The 17,751-nt window shown below is 37.4% G+C and overlaps 2 protein-coding genes across 2 annotated transcripts; both read left to right on the forward strand.

Moving 5' to 3' along the window:
- Positions 1 to 4,597: 4,597 nt before the first annotated feature.
- LOC121945034 (natterin-3-like) lies at positions 4,598 to 7,085 on the forward strand. The gene is made up of 3 exons (XM_042489032.1): positions 4,598 to 4,601; positions 4,779 to 4,869; positions 5,856 to 7,085. The coding sequence occupies exons 1-3, from the start codon at positions 4,599 to 4,601 to the stop codon at positions 6,959 to 6,961; spliced, it is 1,200 nt and encodes a 399-aa protein (XP_042344966.1). The 5' UTR covers position 4,598; the 3' UTR covers positions 6,962 to 7,085.
- Positions 7,086 to 9,888: 2,803 nt separating this feature from the next.
- On the forward strand, positions 9,889 to 15,227 carry LOC121944726 (L-amino-acid oxidase-like). Its single transcript, XM_042488613.1, has 7 exons — positions 9,889 to 9,979; positions 10,901 to 11,121; positions 11,704 to 11,816; positions 12,276 to 12,477; positions 13,276 to 13,344; positions 13,599 to 13,735; positions 14,432 to 15,227. The coding sequence occupies exons 1-7, from the start codon at positions 9,889 to 9,891 to the stop codon at positions 15,225 to 15,227; spliced, it is 1,629 nt and encodes a 542-aa protein (XP_042344547.1).
- Positions 15,228 to 17,751: the final 2,524 nt, after the last annotated feature.

Below are 17,751 nucleotides of genomic sequence, written 5' to 3' on the forward strand. Positions count from 1 at the left end.
ATGAAGACTCAATGGACTATTGAAATAAAATAAAAATATACATTTTAAAAAGTTAATAAAACATATTAATATAGTTTTATTATACCTTTTTTTAAAAATGTTAACTTTGAATAAATTTCTCTCACTGAAACCAACATTTATTTTGCAACATTATTGGATATACAGTACAAGGAATTAGTTTGTCATCGAGGATCTTGTAGCAGTTTTACACCACTTAATTTTAATTTCTCCGCTGTCATATTTTTGGCCTTCATTGATAGCAGATGACACTGACAGACAGGAATAAAAAGACAGATCATACAACAGCAATTTGTTCTGTTTGCATAAAGATTACAGATTATGTCAGGTTTTACATATTGCTGATAATGACTTAGAGAGCTTTTGCATTCTCATGCATTGGCTGCAAATATGACTCGAATTCAATGATCTCATGTTGTCTCGTGCTGCATTTTGCAAGTTGCAAATTTGGAAGACAGGGACACAGTCACAGGGACATTGTGATTAACCAGAACCCGAACCTTAAAACAAAGAGCTATCGTCTAGAGACGATCTGTCAGCAGCTGAAATTATTCTTCCCACAATAAAAAGGACAAAGATTAGAAGAAACACTGGAAAAACAGACATTTTGATTGAAGCATTACGTGTTTTCAGTTTTTTGTTATTTTTTCACTCACAGAGTGAATTGCAGAAGAAAGAACTGGACAGCGTCTGGAAACTTCAGAGTCTTTAGTGCTCATTTCTTTAACTAGTAATTTTCACAATCTTTCGGAAATTGAAAATGACAAGTCAGGCACACAGCACAAACAAATACAAATGCTCCTCTCTCTGTAAAATGTCGGTTAAAGCAAAAAAGAAAGAATAAAATAAAATAAAAATATACATTTTAAAAAGTTAATAGAACATATAAATATAGTTTTATTATAGTTTTTTTTAAATATTAACTTTGAATAATTTCTGTCTCTCTGTCTTCACATTTTGGTTCATTTTCTTGTTAACTTTTTTTGTCGAATGTCTCTTGCCAATCTGCACTTTGAGTTTTTAGCCATGTTTTTGAATGTCTGTGCAAAAGTATACACAAGTCCATCTTCTAGTTGGTGAGATAATTAATTTGTTCACAGAGGTAGACTGAGCGACTGAATAACAGACAGAAGGACAAACATTGCTGATTGCATGGTGAAAGAGCAACAAATGACAAAAGAAATGTAGATGCAACAAAGTTGTTGGTCCCACAGCATTTATCAAAGAAAAAACCCCACAAAAAACACACAATGAAGTTCTTTTGAACACTGAAACCAACATTTATTTTGAAACATTATTGGATATACAGTACAAGGAATTAGTTTGTCATCGAGGATCTTGTAGCAGTTTTACACCACTTAATTTTAATTTCTCCGCTGTCATATTTTTGGCCTTCATTGATAGCAGATGACACTGCCAGACAGGAATAAAAAGACAGATCATACAACAGCAATTTGTTCTGTTTGCATAAAGATTACAGATTACGTCAGGTTTTACATATTGCTGATAATGACTTAGAGAGCTTTTGCATTCTCATGCATTGGCTGCAAATATGACTCGAATTCAACAGAATTCGAATTCAATGATCTCATGTTGTCTCGTGCTGCATTTTGCAAGTTGCAAATTTGGAAGACAGGGACACAGTCACAGGGACATTGTGATTAACCAGAACCCGAACCTTAAAACAAAGAGCTATCTGTGTGTGCATTAAAAAAAAAAACTTAGATTGTTAACTTAGACCTGTGAAAAACAGGAGCAAAAATGAAAGCATGTGTTGCCTTTAAACTTTTGTTCACTGACACATAAATGGTTTCCAGGGGATGAATCCTAAGGACATCAGTTATTTAATGGCCTGTGCTTACATGCACCACCAGCAAGTCACATTTTAAACCAGCTCTGTGATATATTCCTAAAGTTTTGTGCATTAAATTATGTTCCCCTCAGGATGAATACCTTGGATATCTTTTATGATCCTCTGAATTTTCATTGCAGACCACAGATGTATACATTTATATGTTTTATATCAAACAAATATGTTGAAAAGATAAGTTGTTTAATGTTTCAGTTTCAAAGTTATATTATTATTATCATTATTATTATTATTATTTAGATGTATTTATTTATATTCATAATCTTCATCCCCATGAAAACACTGAAGTAGCAGAGGACTTTTTACCATAAAATGACACAGAAAGTCACAAATTGGTCCATAAAAATTTACCAGAAGCAGGAAATTAAGTTTTCACTGATTATTTCAGAGGCTAAGAATTTCATTTTGTTTCCTCTGTCAAGTTTCTGATTCACATAATCCGTGAAATAATAGGCTACATCATTAATGAGAAAAATATGAATGGCATTCTGTAAAATGTGAATGTAGCAGAGATCAGAGCTGCTGAGCTGCTGTCCGACATTTACACACAATGAGACTAAATCATAATGCTTAATAAAAAACTAAGCTTTTCCATATGTGTTACATCAAATGACCTCACCTGATATCCACCCGATGAAAATGAAACCAGCTCAAACAAAAGCAGGCAGCCTGATTCGCCACACCTGTTGATAAAGAAGGTGAACTGGCTTCAAAATTCGATGATCTGATTACCAAAGGCTGTGCCCCAATGCTCTCAGTGTTTTTATTCCTGTTACTTCCTCTGGTTTCTTTGATAAGGTAACATTTCCAATGTTTATTCTACGTGGCCTGATCGAGAACAAAAGAGCACTATATTTATATTTTATTCAGTCACTTATAACTTTTGCTTCCTGGAAAGTACCAAACCTATTTACATTTGGGTTTAAATCATTTATGACAGTGAACACAGACGCAAACATAAAGTGACAAAACATTAAAGACACCATAAGAAACAAACAACGCATTTACTCTTTTGCCTACACATTTACAGACCTCGGTACATTTGCAAATCTTGACAGATTCTGAGATTCTTTGTTGACACATTTACAAATGTGACCGCAGAGTCTGAGCAAACATTTGCAGATTTCTGCACACATTCACAAATCTCACAACACGGATTGATGTACAGTTACATAATTCTCCTAAAATACTCCCAAATAGTTCTGTCACAATAATGGCCTTTACATGAACCATATTTTAATGTAAATTACGAGATTCAGATGAGAAGATAAGTAAAATCATAAAGCACAAAGACTGGAAGCAAAGGAAAAGTGCTGGCTTAGCTCCTCCATCAGTGAAAAAGTAAACCTTATTTCTGCAAATACTTTAGAGTTTGTATTGCAGTATTCAGGGGAATTTAGGAAAAAGTGCCAGACCACAGACGTATGAGGCACATTTTAGTTAATGAAACATTAAAAGTTTTTTTTTTTTAATTGAGTGTAAAGGCTACACATTTTTAAAATTGGAAAGTTAATGACCACTTTAGTTCTAAAACAGTGACAAGTGAAAATTTAAGAGACAATATCAGATTATAGGAAAGGCAGATTTATTTGTGTAGCACATTTCATACAACAGGGCGATTCAAAGTGCTGTACAGAGCAATAAGATATAAAAACATAATAGATCAGTAGATTATAACATTTATTTCCATGTAATTTTCTTGTTAAAGCCACATGGAGCCACTAGAAAAGGGCTGAAGAGTCACTTTCAGCCAGTCGCAGGTTGCCTACCCCAACACAGTCTCATCCCATGTCATCACATGTTGCTGCTTCGTCAGTGGACTTTTGCGTCTGCATATTAAGTTGTAGGTGTCCTTCTGCATCTGCCGTTGATGTTCTGGGATACCGCTACCATGATGTCAACAAATGCACGTGGTGCAATTACGCGTCATGTGGTTATGTTTAGGCAACAAAAGAGAACCAACGCAGGGACATCAACAAAGTCCCATGCTGGCACGGATGGTTGGGATTAAGGGAAGGAGGCATGTGCTAAGGTGTTGGCATGTGTAGGCGCCCTCCTGCTCCTTATATTACATCATTATCAGCAGCATTTCAACCCGCCGCCATGCTGTGGCTTATCATGCAAACGCAGCCTGTTCGCTTATCATGCTGAGATGGCAGGTGGTGTTCAGTCGAATAATAACGATGTGACCGGTGCTGTCCAGCCACGTTCTCTGCTGTCCGTTACCGTATATTATGTGCACGTGAAAGGAGTGTTAAATCACTGTCAAAGCGATGGTATTTGACGAGTTTGTAATGAGAACAGGCTGATACCCTTGGCCCAAAACTATTTATTATCATCCAAAATTGTCAGCGATATGTGAAATAAATTCTAAATAATTAAAAAAAATGCAACTGGATCCAACTAGATAAGAAAAAAACTTTTTTCTTTTGCATTTCTCTCACCATTCTGAATGGCCAAGTTGGTCTCTTTTATGATTTCTCTTCATGAGAGAACTATGTTGCATGATAAGTATACTGAACCAGTCTTAAATTATCTCATGATCTCTGACACCGCTGGACTGGCTCCAGTTCCAGGTGTTTACTGTTCAACATCACAGCCAAAAGAAAGTGAAAATGTGGAAAGTGTTTGCTCAATGACTCAACAAAGAAGCTGCTACAGTATAAAAACCTGACGGAGACTGGAGCTGCATCACATCATGGACGCAGTGATGGTGAGTACTTTAGTGTATAAATACCACAGAACCACAGCTGAATTTTTAATTGCAAAACCATCTGTCTGGACTCAATGTGTTTTAACACAGAGCTGTTCAATTAATCACCAAGCTTGTTTTGGTTTAAAGCTGTTTTATAAACCAACGGTGATCTTGTTCTGCGGTTTTAATCTCCAGATGAAGCCGTCAGTGTTGCTGCTGCTGGTCTTGCTGGCTCTGTCCTCAGCTGGTCCTCTGGACATCAGGGACGACACAGAGCAGAGAAATGGTAAACACAAACTGGCTTATCAATAAATAAATAGTTAAAAAACATTTAGGGATATTTTGGTGGCTCATAGAGCAACAAATAAAATGTTTAAAAAAGTAGAGTTTGTTAGTTTTGCGGTTCATCCCTTTGGGTTTTTAAAGGATCGTTTATTTATTGTTGGATATTTTACTGATAAAAATATCAGTTGGTTGATTTCTGGAGATTTCACAAAAAAGTAATTTGATCTGAGACAAACAGTCAGACGCTCTCTGGCACTGATGAGGTCTCTGAAAGCTGATTTTGTCTTTACTGATGTCCTCTTTTACCATCGCCAGAGTGTCTGCAAACTCATGTTGTCTCAAACCAAAATCACATAATAGAGGTTCGATTTTCCCAATTCCTTTCATCTTTTAATGATTTTTTAAACCCATATCCTTCTAGTTTTCAGTTTGTTTCTTCTCAATGATATAATGCAACCGATGCAGTGTTTCAGTCATGTTTTTAGCCACAAGTTTTCTTTTAGTTCCCAAAAGTTAGGGTATTCTTTCTATATACATCAAAAAATGTCTTTATTGTTAATCTGTCACATTGCATTAGATTTTCATTAAAATGGTCAGTGATCTCAGTCCTCAACAATTTATGTTCTGAACGTTGCTTTAAAAAAACGTTCTTTTTTTGTTCTCATGTAACATTGTGGGAACGTCTTATAAAAAGAACATTATATGATCTGTCACCTCTCGAAATCATCAAAACACTCTCCGAATGTTGCAGTTATAACTTTGACCTTACACAGACATTATTTGAAATGATAAACATCCTGAAAACGTTCTTTGATCATTGGATTAAAATGTTTTCTTTCAAACATTATTGTAACTTGTAGGTGACATTTGCCAGTGTTGTGGGAACGTTCCCTGCTAGCTGGGTTACCCCAGAGGACAAAATGCACTTCACAAAATGCAAATACTTGAGCTTTGTTTTCTCTGGTCTTTTCCCTTTTCTTTATCCAGCCTCCTTCGAGAGCAGCAGATCTAAAATTACCACCAACAGATCGAAGCGAGCAGATCAACCTCATCTGACCGCTGCCAAGTTAAGGCAGAAGAGGCAGGATCAGACATCTTCCATCGCATCGGACAATGGCTCAAACGAATATGACAGTGCCTCAAACCTGGAGTGGGTGACCTGGAACAACTTTCTCCCAAACAATTCGGTTTCAATTTACAATGATTACACTGATCGCATTGATTATGTCTGTAAATACAAGTGTGAGGCTGGCTTTTACACCCCCAGCAAGGGTCCGTACTGCCACTATCCCAGCGCAAAAAAAGCACATGCTGGTTTTCCGTTTGAGATCCTGGTGAACAAAAACAACGCTGAGATCCTGGAGTGGAAGGACGATTCGGACGGTTCAGTGCCCCGGAGTGCAGTCAGAACCTGCACCGAGACGGCCATATTTGTAGGGAAAAACAAATATGGACTTGGAAAGGTTTCTATTGCAGAAAAGGCCTTCTGTTTGCCGTGGAAGAAAGATGAATATCAGTACTACGACTACCAGGTTCTGACCATCAATGAGGATATAATCAGCCAGCAGGTTTACAAAGTCAAGTACATCACTGATGAGTCTGAAATCATCCACTATCCCCCCGAAATCGTTCAAAAAACAGCCATCGCCAACTACGAATGCCACTCTGTTGTCAAAACAGATACCCTCTCAAAGACGTATGAGACAGAGCACAGGTGGGACTTCAGCTTTGCTATCAAACTTGGTTTCACATTAACCTTCAAAGCCAGCATCCCCTTCATCGCCTCTGAAGGTATTCAGTACAGCACCGATGTGACGTTCCAGTACTCTGTGGGAAAAACGGTGATAGAGTCCCTCACTAATGCTGTTTCAGTGCAGATCACAGCCCCGGCAAACCATTCCTGCGTGGTTTCAATGGTGCAGTATAAGTACAAAGTGCACATCCCGTTCACAGCGCTCATCAGACGCACATACGCTAACGAGGAGATCCGCATTATATCCGTCACGGGCACGTACAACGCTGTTCAGGTTGGTGAAATCCGTGCCATGGCGGACCGATGTGAACCTCTGGAAAACTCCAAGCCTTGTCCATGAGACACATAAAGCCTATAAACTGTAAATAAAGATGGACTACATGACAGTTCTCTTAAAGTTTAGCGTTTAAATCTGGATCGCCCCCTGGTGTCTGGCTGCAGTATAGGTCATAGAGTCCGCCCTTTCATGTTAGTGAATGGACATAGGACAAACTTAAAACTCAAAGTACACGTCAAAAAACGTTTTTCCAAAGATGGTTTCTGTCACTGAAGGTAGTTCTCATCACACTGATATTTGTTCGAGTGATCATTTTTATGATAAGTACGGCTTTAATTAATTATTAAATTATTCAAAATGGGGATTTTCTGCCATGATTGACAGCTACGACAGCCAATTTCAATGGAGCTGACGGGTGTTACCTCCCACTTCTTATGACAGCTCTTATTGCTGTTAATTCACGTGTACTCTCTACTTTACTCTTACTCTTTCTCTTTACTCTGTAAACCACTTTGGACAATGTCAGACAATTTTTAGACCATGAAATGCTTTGTAAAATATTTGCACCTACATAGTTTTGTAAAGCATTACCACGACAAATAAAGTGTTTTATGTCTTCAAATCATTTCATAAAAAATAAAATCACATGGAATTTTAAAGTCGCCCTCCTCTCCAACGTGTTTTTATTGTCGTGACTTCACCCAAATGTTTGAGCGTCACTGTGCAGAGTTGAAGAGGGAGCTCATCTTAAATCTAAGTTTAACTTTGGTTTGTTTTATCGTAGTCTTGCGTCATCTCGACTGCTGAAAGTTACATTTATTCACTTTATGCCATTTCATGAGATAGCTGCAAATGATGCTCACACTTCAACTTTCAAAATATTATTTTACTTTAAAGACAAATGAGATATAAATAGATAAAAAGTAAACATAAATTAGGACTTCTTATATTTACTTACATTTTTTCGGACAATTGCTTTCTTTTTAGGTAAAATCAGCAGATTTTACAGTGCAGCACCAACACACACGAATACGATTGGGTTCCAGTTTTCCAGTTATTCCCAATTTATGCAATTCCAGGACTTTTTGTAGACCCCAGTTTGCAGAAATGTTCAAATAAACTGTTTTTAAAAAATGGCAACGGTACATTTTTTCTGCCAAAATTTTGCCAAACTTTGGAGCACTGTTTAGTCCTTTTTTGTGCACCACTGACAAAAAATATGAATCAAATTTAACTACAAGTGAAACCTATGACTTTTCTCTTTGTATGGTAAAATATACTTGAAAAACTGGTACAAACGCGCACTTCTGTCAGCAGGACCACAAGGAATTTTAAAGTTAGACTTTTGCTTAACACCAGATCAAATCATGTTTGGGGATGGTTAACCGATTAGAGACGAAGAGACACAATGTCCCAGATGCCACCAAATTAATAAGCTACCAGAGTGTCTCATGCTTGCCTGTTTGCACCTTCCAGTAAAAACACAGCAAACGCAATTAATGCATGCTGTGATAACCTTTAAGCCACCACATGATCGCAAAGTCAGACAGTCACATTTAAGATACGTTAGGTCTAATTAGTTCATTCCCAAAAACACACAAAACTTTACCGTTTTACTGTTGAACACGACAACTTCTTTATTATATTACAGCTTAATTTATCCTTATTTCATGTACTTTAATACTGCTTGTGATGCAACATTATCTCAAAAACATTCTTCTAATGCAGATGTTTTTTTTTTTTTTTAAGAGTGATTAACTAAAGATGCAACTTATCTGCTCCACAAAATATTACTCAGTGTTTAATGTGAACATAAACCAGACTAGTGTATTCATGTGTAAATATGTACACATAAATCATCACTTAAGTATTTTCCAGAACTTTTTAAAGTGTTTATCAGACATTCACTCATATCCCACAAGCCACCCTACGAACTTTTAATCTTCTGTATTTTCAGACTAAAATCAATATTCACTGAAATACAGAGGACCATCTCTTTGGAACAATCTATCACTACAATCAATATCTACATTATCTTCATTTTAAAAAGTCCTCTGAAAAGGACACTAATTTGCAAAGACTCACCACACTTCATTGATTTGTTGGTAATGTATTTCTCTTTGTAAATATAAACTTTTTGTCATTTTTCTTTGGTATTACTGCTTAGCCTTAGAAATTTAATCAATTTTGCAATCTTGTATGAGTGATTATAGTTATTTTATAGGGGATGTATCCTCATAAGTCATTTCTGGCTCATGCACAGTGTTTTTTTCTGTCTTTTCCGTACATATGTATGTGCAAATGAAACCAAATTGAAATAAACTTGGTTTAGAAATGCTATTAATGTTTTTAAGTCCAAAATCTGACAAATATTTTTAAAATCACACACACACACAAAACTTCCAGCATATTGCATATAAGTAATGAGCTGATTTCCTTAGGAATGCATGTTAAGGGAAACACAAAAGTATCCTCCAAAGTCTTTTAACATATTATCTGTCACTGCTAAACTATTATTTGTTAAAGCTTAATCCACACCAATGAGCAACACCTGGCAAGTTATTTGAAATCCAGTGATCCAACACTAATTAACTAACTAGTACTAAGTACAGCGATCGTTCAGTGACGCAGCCATGAAGCAGCGAGTACATAAACCTGGAGGGAAATGAAGGGGGTTGACGGAGCATTTGGTGAAGGCCAGTACTTTTTGTTGTGTTTTTGCCCTAAATTTAGTGTTACAGTTGTCAAATTGTAAAGATTGTGGCCAAATTTATTTTAAAATAAGGTTCAATAGATCAAACATAAGAGAGGTGACATGCAAAATGCTTGTTCCAAATTTAGGGTTTGCATACATTATATGTGCGTTAGGTTTATTAATGAGGGCCACTGATGGCTTAATGCTGAGATACTGAATTCTTCACCAAGCTTGTGTTGGTTTAATGCTGGTTTATAAACTAACAGTGAACTTGTTCTGCGGTTTTAATCTCCAGATGAAGCCATCAGTGTTGCTGCTGCTGGTCTTGCCGGCTCTGTCCTCAGCTGGTCCTCTGGACATCAGGAGCAACACAGAGCAGAGAAATGGTAAACACAAACTGGCTGACTCACTAACATCAAGTTATGAAATCTGCAGCAAATGTGATTAGCTAGATTTAGAGGGAAAATATGAATGTTTATGGGTCAGAGTTGCATAGAAGAGAGTATGTATGAACATCACAGACAGGGAGACAATGGTAGGTGATGTATGATGTAATGAATTTTATGCAAAAAAAAAAAAGATAAATAAAGATTTAAAAAAAAAAATAGAAAACTCAAATTAACAATGGTTCCAGAGTTCAATGACCTTCCTTCAGCTCAGGCCCAGTTACTTCAAAGTTCATTTCATTCAGTTTATCCAAAAGGAAAATATGGGCATGAAATGGCTCATAGAGTGTTAAAGACATTTTTACATTAACATTATTATTGCAACTGCTTGCTTAATCTATGTAGAATTTTCCTTTGAACCACTAAGTAACGCCTAATCAATGTGATCAACCACATGTTGATCAGCCGTGATAGAGAGGGCTGGATTGAGTCTTTTATATCTTCTGCAACCAACTATGTAGAACACGGAGTCGGTACTGCCTCACGTTAGACATAGGAAGTTTTTGTTTGTCATAAGTGACAATAAATCAGCCAAATTAGGGCAATTGAATCAGCGACTGCAGTTTTGTAATGAGAAGCGGAGCCCTGTTAGCATGGAACAGTTTAAGAGACTCAAAGAATGAGCGAAAAAGTAGAGCAACAAAGAATATGGAGACAAAATGTTGGTGTTGCAGTTCTGCCTAAATCCACATGACAAACTACCACAAACAAAAAAAAGAAAAAGAACAGGTTATAGGGGTTTCCATTGTGTACATTTTAATACTAGAGGACAACTGACCCTTCCATATAAATGTTGCTGATGACCTTTTTAGTTTGCTGTTTGAGTACATAGTGTTTTTCTCTTGGTATGTTTTTTTTTAGTTGATGTCAGCATGCTGCACAGACCACGCCTGAGCTTTGCTAATAATTTCCACCTGAGGAACGAACTGTCTAAATGTCTGAATGACACCGACTACGAGGAGCTCATGCACACCATTCAGAACGGCCTCCTGCGAACGAAAACACCTCAAAATGTTGTTGTTGTCGGAGCTGGAATGGCTGGACTGACAGCGGCCATGCTGCTGCAAGACGCAGGACACAAGGTACATGCAGCAAACTCACATTACATGTGTTATTATAAAAACCTAAGCACAAGAAAGAACATTTTCTGCGCTGTTGAAGAATTTTTGTTGCTACAGACAGCCAGATAAACAGTTAGGAAGCCCCAAGGAAAGAAATTAGCGGTACGAAGTGACAAGTAGGTTTAATGGGGTATATCTCTTTTTCTGGCTGTTGACAGTATAACCACATATTAGCAAAAAACAAGACAAAAAAAACCCAAAACAAACAAAACAACATTGGGTCCATTGGGCCGTCATCACGCTGCACAGTGCTCAACATGATTATACAGCCTTGTTGTAAAGGTTAAACCCTGCAACCGCGATTTTGTTAATTTGTTGCCAAACATTAGCTTTTTACTTCATGCAAAGGCATTTAGGCCTCAAAAAGTGATGCCAATTTGTGAAGATTTATTTCCTGCATTAATCCAAAATCTAATTGAAAAATCCTATAGGCTTGTGTGTGACGCAGCGATTCCACAGGCCCTTCCTTCCTGACAGACTGTACAACCACCACTGCTCCCAGGAGACCGCAAACACTTACTCTTATGTTTCTGTTCTTATAAGGTAACCATATTAGAGGTTAGTGGTCGTGTTGGAGGACGGGTGCAGACCTACAGGAATGAAAAAGAGGGATGGTATGCTGAGTTTGGAGCCATGAGGATCCCAAGTTTTCAACAGTGAGTTAATGCATTTTTTCACTTGAGCATTTACATATAAACGTGCATGCAGCTCTCCCCCCTCACAGAACAGCATGACTTGTTTGGTCATAAGGTCCCTGACTTGTCTATGTTTTTAATTTTTTGTGTTAATGCGTCTGTTAAAACGTTGCTTGAAATCTAAATAGTAAGATTTTTAACTTGGTCTTTTGGGTCTTAGTCCCTTGCCCATAAAATGAGCAACAATCTTAAGCCTTTCTTCTTTGTTGCAGAAAAAAAGTATTTCTGTTTATCTCTAACTGCAACAAAACTGTGGCACAACCAATTATTTATTTGCACAATGCATTTATATTATGTCTCTTAATGTTATTTAATGAAAGAGCTAAGTAAAGTTGGGTGTCGTCAGCATAGCGGTTAAAGAAACCATTCAGTCACAAGCTTCTGTAACTCTCCCTCCACTCTCACCGTCTCTGTCAACAGCATCACCCTGTGGATGATTGAAAAGATGGGGCTAAAACTGAAGGATTTCATCATGTATGACCCAAACACGTTTTACTTTGTTAATGGATTGCGGGAGAGGACAAGTACAGCGGAAGCACAGCCCGACCTTCTCAAGTACAACGTGCGGATAAATGAGAAAGGAATGACGGCCTACCAGCTGCTACAACGAGGGTTGGATAAGGTATGTAAGGCAGAAGAAAGGAACAACAAATACAGTTAAAGGGCCTCGACTGCTGCTTTAGCCATCGTGAAACTACAAGGAAGTTGCACGAATTCACACATCCTTGGAACATAGACGAACATAGAAATGTATTTATCACTTTTACAGTAAGCTCCTAAACAGACATTACTGTCTTTTTTTAAACTTCTTTTAAACTTATAATCACTCAATTAATACTTTGTTTACCCTCAATTTTTGAAAAACACCTGGAGAAAACCTTAGAAAAACAGTTGAATGTTAATATTCTCTTGTATGAGGCTTAATGCCACGATCCCATTTTGTTTTCCAGCTAATAGTTCTACTCATCTGCAGCATGGTTTTTCAAGAAAATACTGAGGCGAAGAAAACATAAATAAATACATAAACCTTTTATTTTAGTGTCTTGACACTTACAGTGATTCTGACTATTGGGGGAAAACTTTGGTGCTTTCATCGACAGCTTTCATTTAATTTTATTTAGCCTTGGAAAGGCATTTTAGGTAAATTTAGGTGAATTTTACAGGACTGAAAATATGTTTTAATAAATCCACTGCCATTGTTGATGGGTGGCTTTAAATAACTTTTACTTTTACTAATAACTATTTTGTTTATGGACCCAAAACTACAAGAGTTTTTATTGGTTTGATATCCGTGTTCAGTGAATAATCATGGTTCAGTGCAGACAAAAAGAAGCCCATTTTTAAAATACTCACAACACTATCAGCTCAGTGGATGATTTCTTGCTCTTTATCCGTGAAAGTGACTTTTTTTTCTTTGCAGGTGAGAGCTGATGTGAAAGCTTTGGGCTGCTTTGCTGCGCTGAGAAAATACGACCATTATTCTCTAAAGGTAAAACACAACGTGATGTGCGGGGGTTGGGTCTGTTGCAATTAAAAAAGGCCATGTATTAGCATAATTTACCATGCAGTTGTGCTATGAATCAACATTTTACACAAACTGGGAAACAATTCGGACTGTGCACAGAAAGCAATAGTAACAAGTGGTTGCTAAAGACTAAGATTCCTTTTGTCTGGAAACTAACTGTTTTGTTTTACTACACTTAAAAACTTTCTTTCTGTCTGTTTTATTTGTTCATTTAACAGGAATATCTAAAAGAAGAAGCAGGTCTGAGTTCAGAGGCAATCAGGATGATTGGAGACCTGCTCAATGAAAAGAGCATTATGTTCACAGCAGTGTCTGAGATGCTCTATGAACAGAGTGACATCAATGACATGGTCCAGTAAGAGCCCACGTCCTACACTTACAAATAAATTCAAACACAACACTTTTGTGTTTTTCCACCCACGTTAGTTAAAGATCTTTTTTCTTACATGTTGATCACACATTTGTTAATTCTGCATTAATGAACAATTTTCCTTTTCAAAGAAATCCATCCGCATGACATGTCGTTTCCATGAAAATTGGCAGTATATCCAACCAGCCTCACAAGAGTACAAGTCATTTACAACAACTAGCCGCTGTCATATCAAGACCCTGGTGAAAATGATGAGCAGACGCGCTTCCTTGAAATAGTTTCTGACAGTTTGCACAGAAATATTTCAGTTATGCAAAGCGATTATTGCATCAGCTGTTCGGGCGGCTCCTCTCAGATGATCTTACAGGTGAAGACACTGCATGTTGATGTCCTGTGCTCGTGCAGTTACACATAGTCCGTGGTTGTGAGGATGGTTGGATGAACTGCCAAATTACATATCCCAAGTTTGGAGAGAGTGTGCCGTACATATAACCAAATACAGAGTCATCAAAGCAACGGTATTGGATTGGAGATTAGTAAAAGTAATAAAGCATCAACAACAATGAACATTAGCAAGAAAACAAACAAAAGACAATGAAAACAAATAAAGAAATCGAGATAGAGTTGATTGTTTGGGTTTGGAGAGTACAAGAGTGCAATCAGTGTCTTTTTGTTTTTAAGGTACAAGGAGGTGGTTGGTGGGATGGACCTTTTCCCCACAGCTTTTCTTCCTTTTCTCAGCGACACCGATATTCTTCTCAACTCCAAAGTCAAGCACATCAGTCACTCAGATAGCGGCGTCATCGTATCATACCAGACGGGCCAACAGTCGTCTTTGACTGACCTTTTCGCCGACGCTGTCCTAGTAACAACCACAGCCAAAGCAGCCCTTTACATCGACTTTGTTCCACCTTTCCCCATCAAGAAGCTGGAGGCACTGAGGGGGGTCCACTACGACAGCTCCACGAAAATCATCCTTACCTTCAGCGAGAAGTTCTGGGAGAGGGACGGCATCCGAGGAGGAAAGAGCATCACAGACGGGCCGTCTCGTTTCATCTACTACCCCAGCCACAGTTTTCCAGCAAACGAGTCCATCGGCGTCCTCCTGGCTTCTTACACCTGGTCTGATGAATCCCTCCTCTTCTTAGGCGTGAGCGACGAGGACCTGAAAGAGCTCACGCTGAGAGATCTGGTGAAGATCCACGGCGAACACGTCAGGTCTCTCTGCACAGGGGTGGTGGTGAAGAGGTGGGCCGCTGATCCTCACAGCTTGGGCGCCTTCGCTCTCTTCACCCCCTACCAAAGTTCAGAGTATGCCAAAGAGCTATTCAGAAATGAAGGCAGGGTGCACTTTGCCGGTGAGCACACGGCCCTACCTCATGCATGGATTGAGTCGTCGATCAAATCTGCAATCAGGGCCGCCACCTGCATTAACAATCAGTTAGCTATGCATCATCATTTTGGCAGGGGTCTTTAAATCTGCTTTCAATTAGTGCTATCCCAGCTAGCAGGGAACGTTCCCACAACATTGATTAATGTTACCGACAAGTTGCAATAATGTTTTAAAGAAACATTTTAATCGAATGTTCAAAGAATGTTTTAAAGATATTTATCATTTCAAATAATGTCCTTGCAAGGTTAAATACTGACTAAGACATGACGTTATAACTGCAACATTCTGAGGATGTTTTGGTGAAAGATGACAGTTCATACAATGTTCTTTCATCAAACATTCCCACAATGTTACACGAGAACAATGGAACAACATTTCCAAAGCAACATTCAGAACATGTCACTGAGGCCTGACATTAAATAATCTTTTTTAAATGAAAACAAAAATGTAATGTAATATTATATGTTTAAAAAAACATTTTTAACATTTTTGATGTTACTGAGTATGTTTCCTTAACTTTATGAAGAACATTCTGGGAACTAAATGACAATTTACCGCTGAAAACGTTACTAAAACATTACCTGTGTCATTCTCAGAACATTTTTAGAACCAATAATTGCTAGCAGGGTACTCAAACATTTTTGGGAAGCTTATCACCAAACATTTCAAGGATGTTTTTAAGAGAACATTAAACTACAACATCGTTCTGGGAACTAAAAGAACTGTAACATTACTGGAACATTACATTGTAACATTCTAAGAACATTTTTAGAACCAAAATTTTCTTGCTGGGATGGTTTTGAGGACTTAGATTACAGACTATTTTTTAAAATGAAAATGTAATGCAATGTGATATGTTAACAATGTGAAACATTACCAAAACATGGTTGAAATGTTCCATTCTCAAAACGTTTTCAGAACCAAAAATGACTAGCTGGGATAGCACAAGCACTATTTAAGTGGATGTCATTGAAGACCTTTAAAGCCTTTATAGCCTTTTCAATGATTTTACTAAAAGAATAGTTTGATATGGACCTAGTTGTGTATTAGTGGCGTGTCTTGATTTTTTTGTTATTTTGGCTTGATGACAATTTTTTCAGGACCTCTGGGAAGACACCAAAGAGAAGGGATGTATTCACAATTAAAGGAAGTTCTGTGGCCAACTTGAAACATTATGCTTGTAGTTACATTGCTTTTGAATAGAGGATACAACATTGGTTAATTTACAAAGTGCAGTAGTGTGAGCTGAAACCAGATCTTATTAACTTACTGAAGATGATTGATGATTAAAACTCAACTTTTTAAACACTATCTTGTTGATTTAAATTAAGGGATTTTGTTTAAGACATAGATTTCTTGGTTGAATGATTTATGTTGTGTTATATGAATTTATTGGCCAAATTAACCCATGATTTATATCTCTTTTTCTGTGAAGTTTTCAACCTAACACTTAAATTCTTTTCAGTTCAATAAATGATAGAAATGAGTGAAGTTGTCCTGTGTCCTCTGTTGTTACCAACGCCGGGTCGAGTTCAGGCATTGGCCTGAAACCTGACAAAAAATCCTAATTATCATCCTAATCATAAATATCAACTATTCCTTTATTTTCAGAATTTTATGCCTTTAAATGCCAATATTTGTTTTCCATGATGCCACTATATTTTTAGATGAAAAAAAATTTAAATGGAAAATAGTAAAAATGACATATTCTAAGGCAGAAGCCCAGAATGACACCCAGAAATAATACAGTGCATGTTTTTCTGCTTTGATGGCTGTGGGATCGCAAAGTGCAGTTTGAATGGGTTTCAATGGAGCTTTTTTTTGCACTCCACAACAGTCTGAATGTAACTATTTAGTTCCACAGTGTATTTTAGACATATTGGAGGAGCTGAGCTGGAAATTTCAAGATTAAACAAAAATACACTATTTTACCAAAATCCATGCCATATGCATGAAAACAAGAATGAAAAGCGCGTAAAATGCGCCAAACAGTCCCACGGGGTTGAAGTAAAAAGGGCCACCACCGTTATGGGGTAACTCTTGCACATTTACAAATTAATGGCATTTTAAAAATGAATTAACAGGATTATAAACAGGATTATTAAATTATTCCTCAAGCTATTCAGATCAGCATCACAACCTGACCTTAAACCATGAAGAACTGCCTGAATATCCTCACAAAAAGAAGGACATGCACAAACAAAGCCAGCTCTCATATTATTTATTGATTTAAAGAAGAACATGGTAAACATAATAATAAGATAAGTGCGTACAAGAATGGAAAAGTGTGTAAATGCAAGTTTGTATGGTGTAGCAACACAAGTCAAACCAAACCCAAAGTATGTCTGAGCGAGAGAGCTCGCAGCTGAGCTCCAGGAGGGTTTTAAAAGGAGCACTGGATCACAGCGTCCATGTGTTTCCAGTGACGCTGATGAAACACAGGTGTTGACATTTCTGCTGACGACCTCCTGCTGCACCGACCTCCAGAAAGCAGCCTCACAACCCAACAGAGTGGAAAGGTTTCCTCTAAATGAGATGGAGCTACCATGTCGCTTTTCAATGATGTATCAGAGCAGGGAAAAATTATAAATTTGTAGCAAGAAAGAAA

The sequence above is a fragment of the Plectropomus leopardus genome, chromosome 6 (assembly GCF_008729295.1).
Source record: "Plectropomus leopardus isolate mb chromosome 6, YSFRI_Pleo_2.0, whole genome shotgun sequence".
Taxonomy (NCBI): Eukaryota; Metazoa; Chordata; class Actinopteri; order Perciformes; family Serranidae; genus Plectropomus; species Plectropomus leopardus.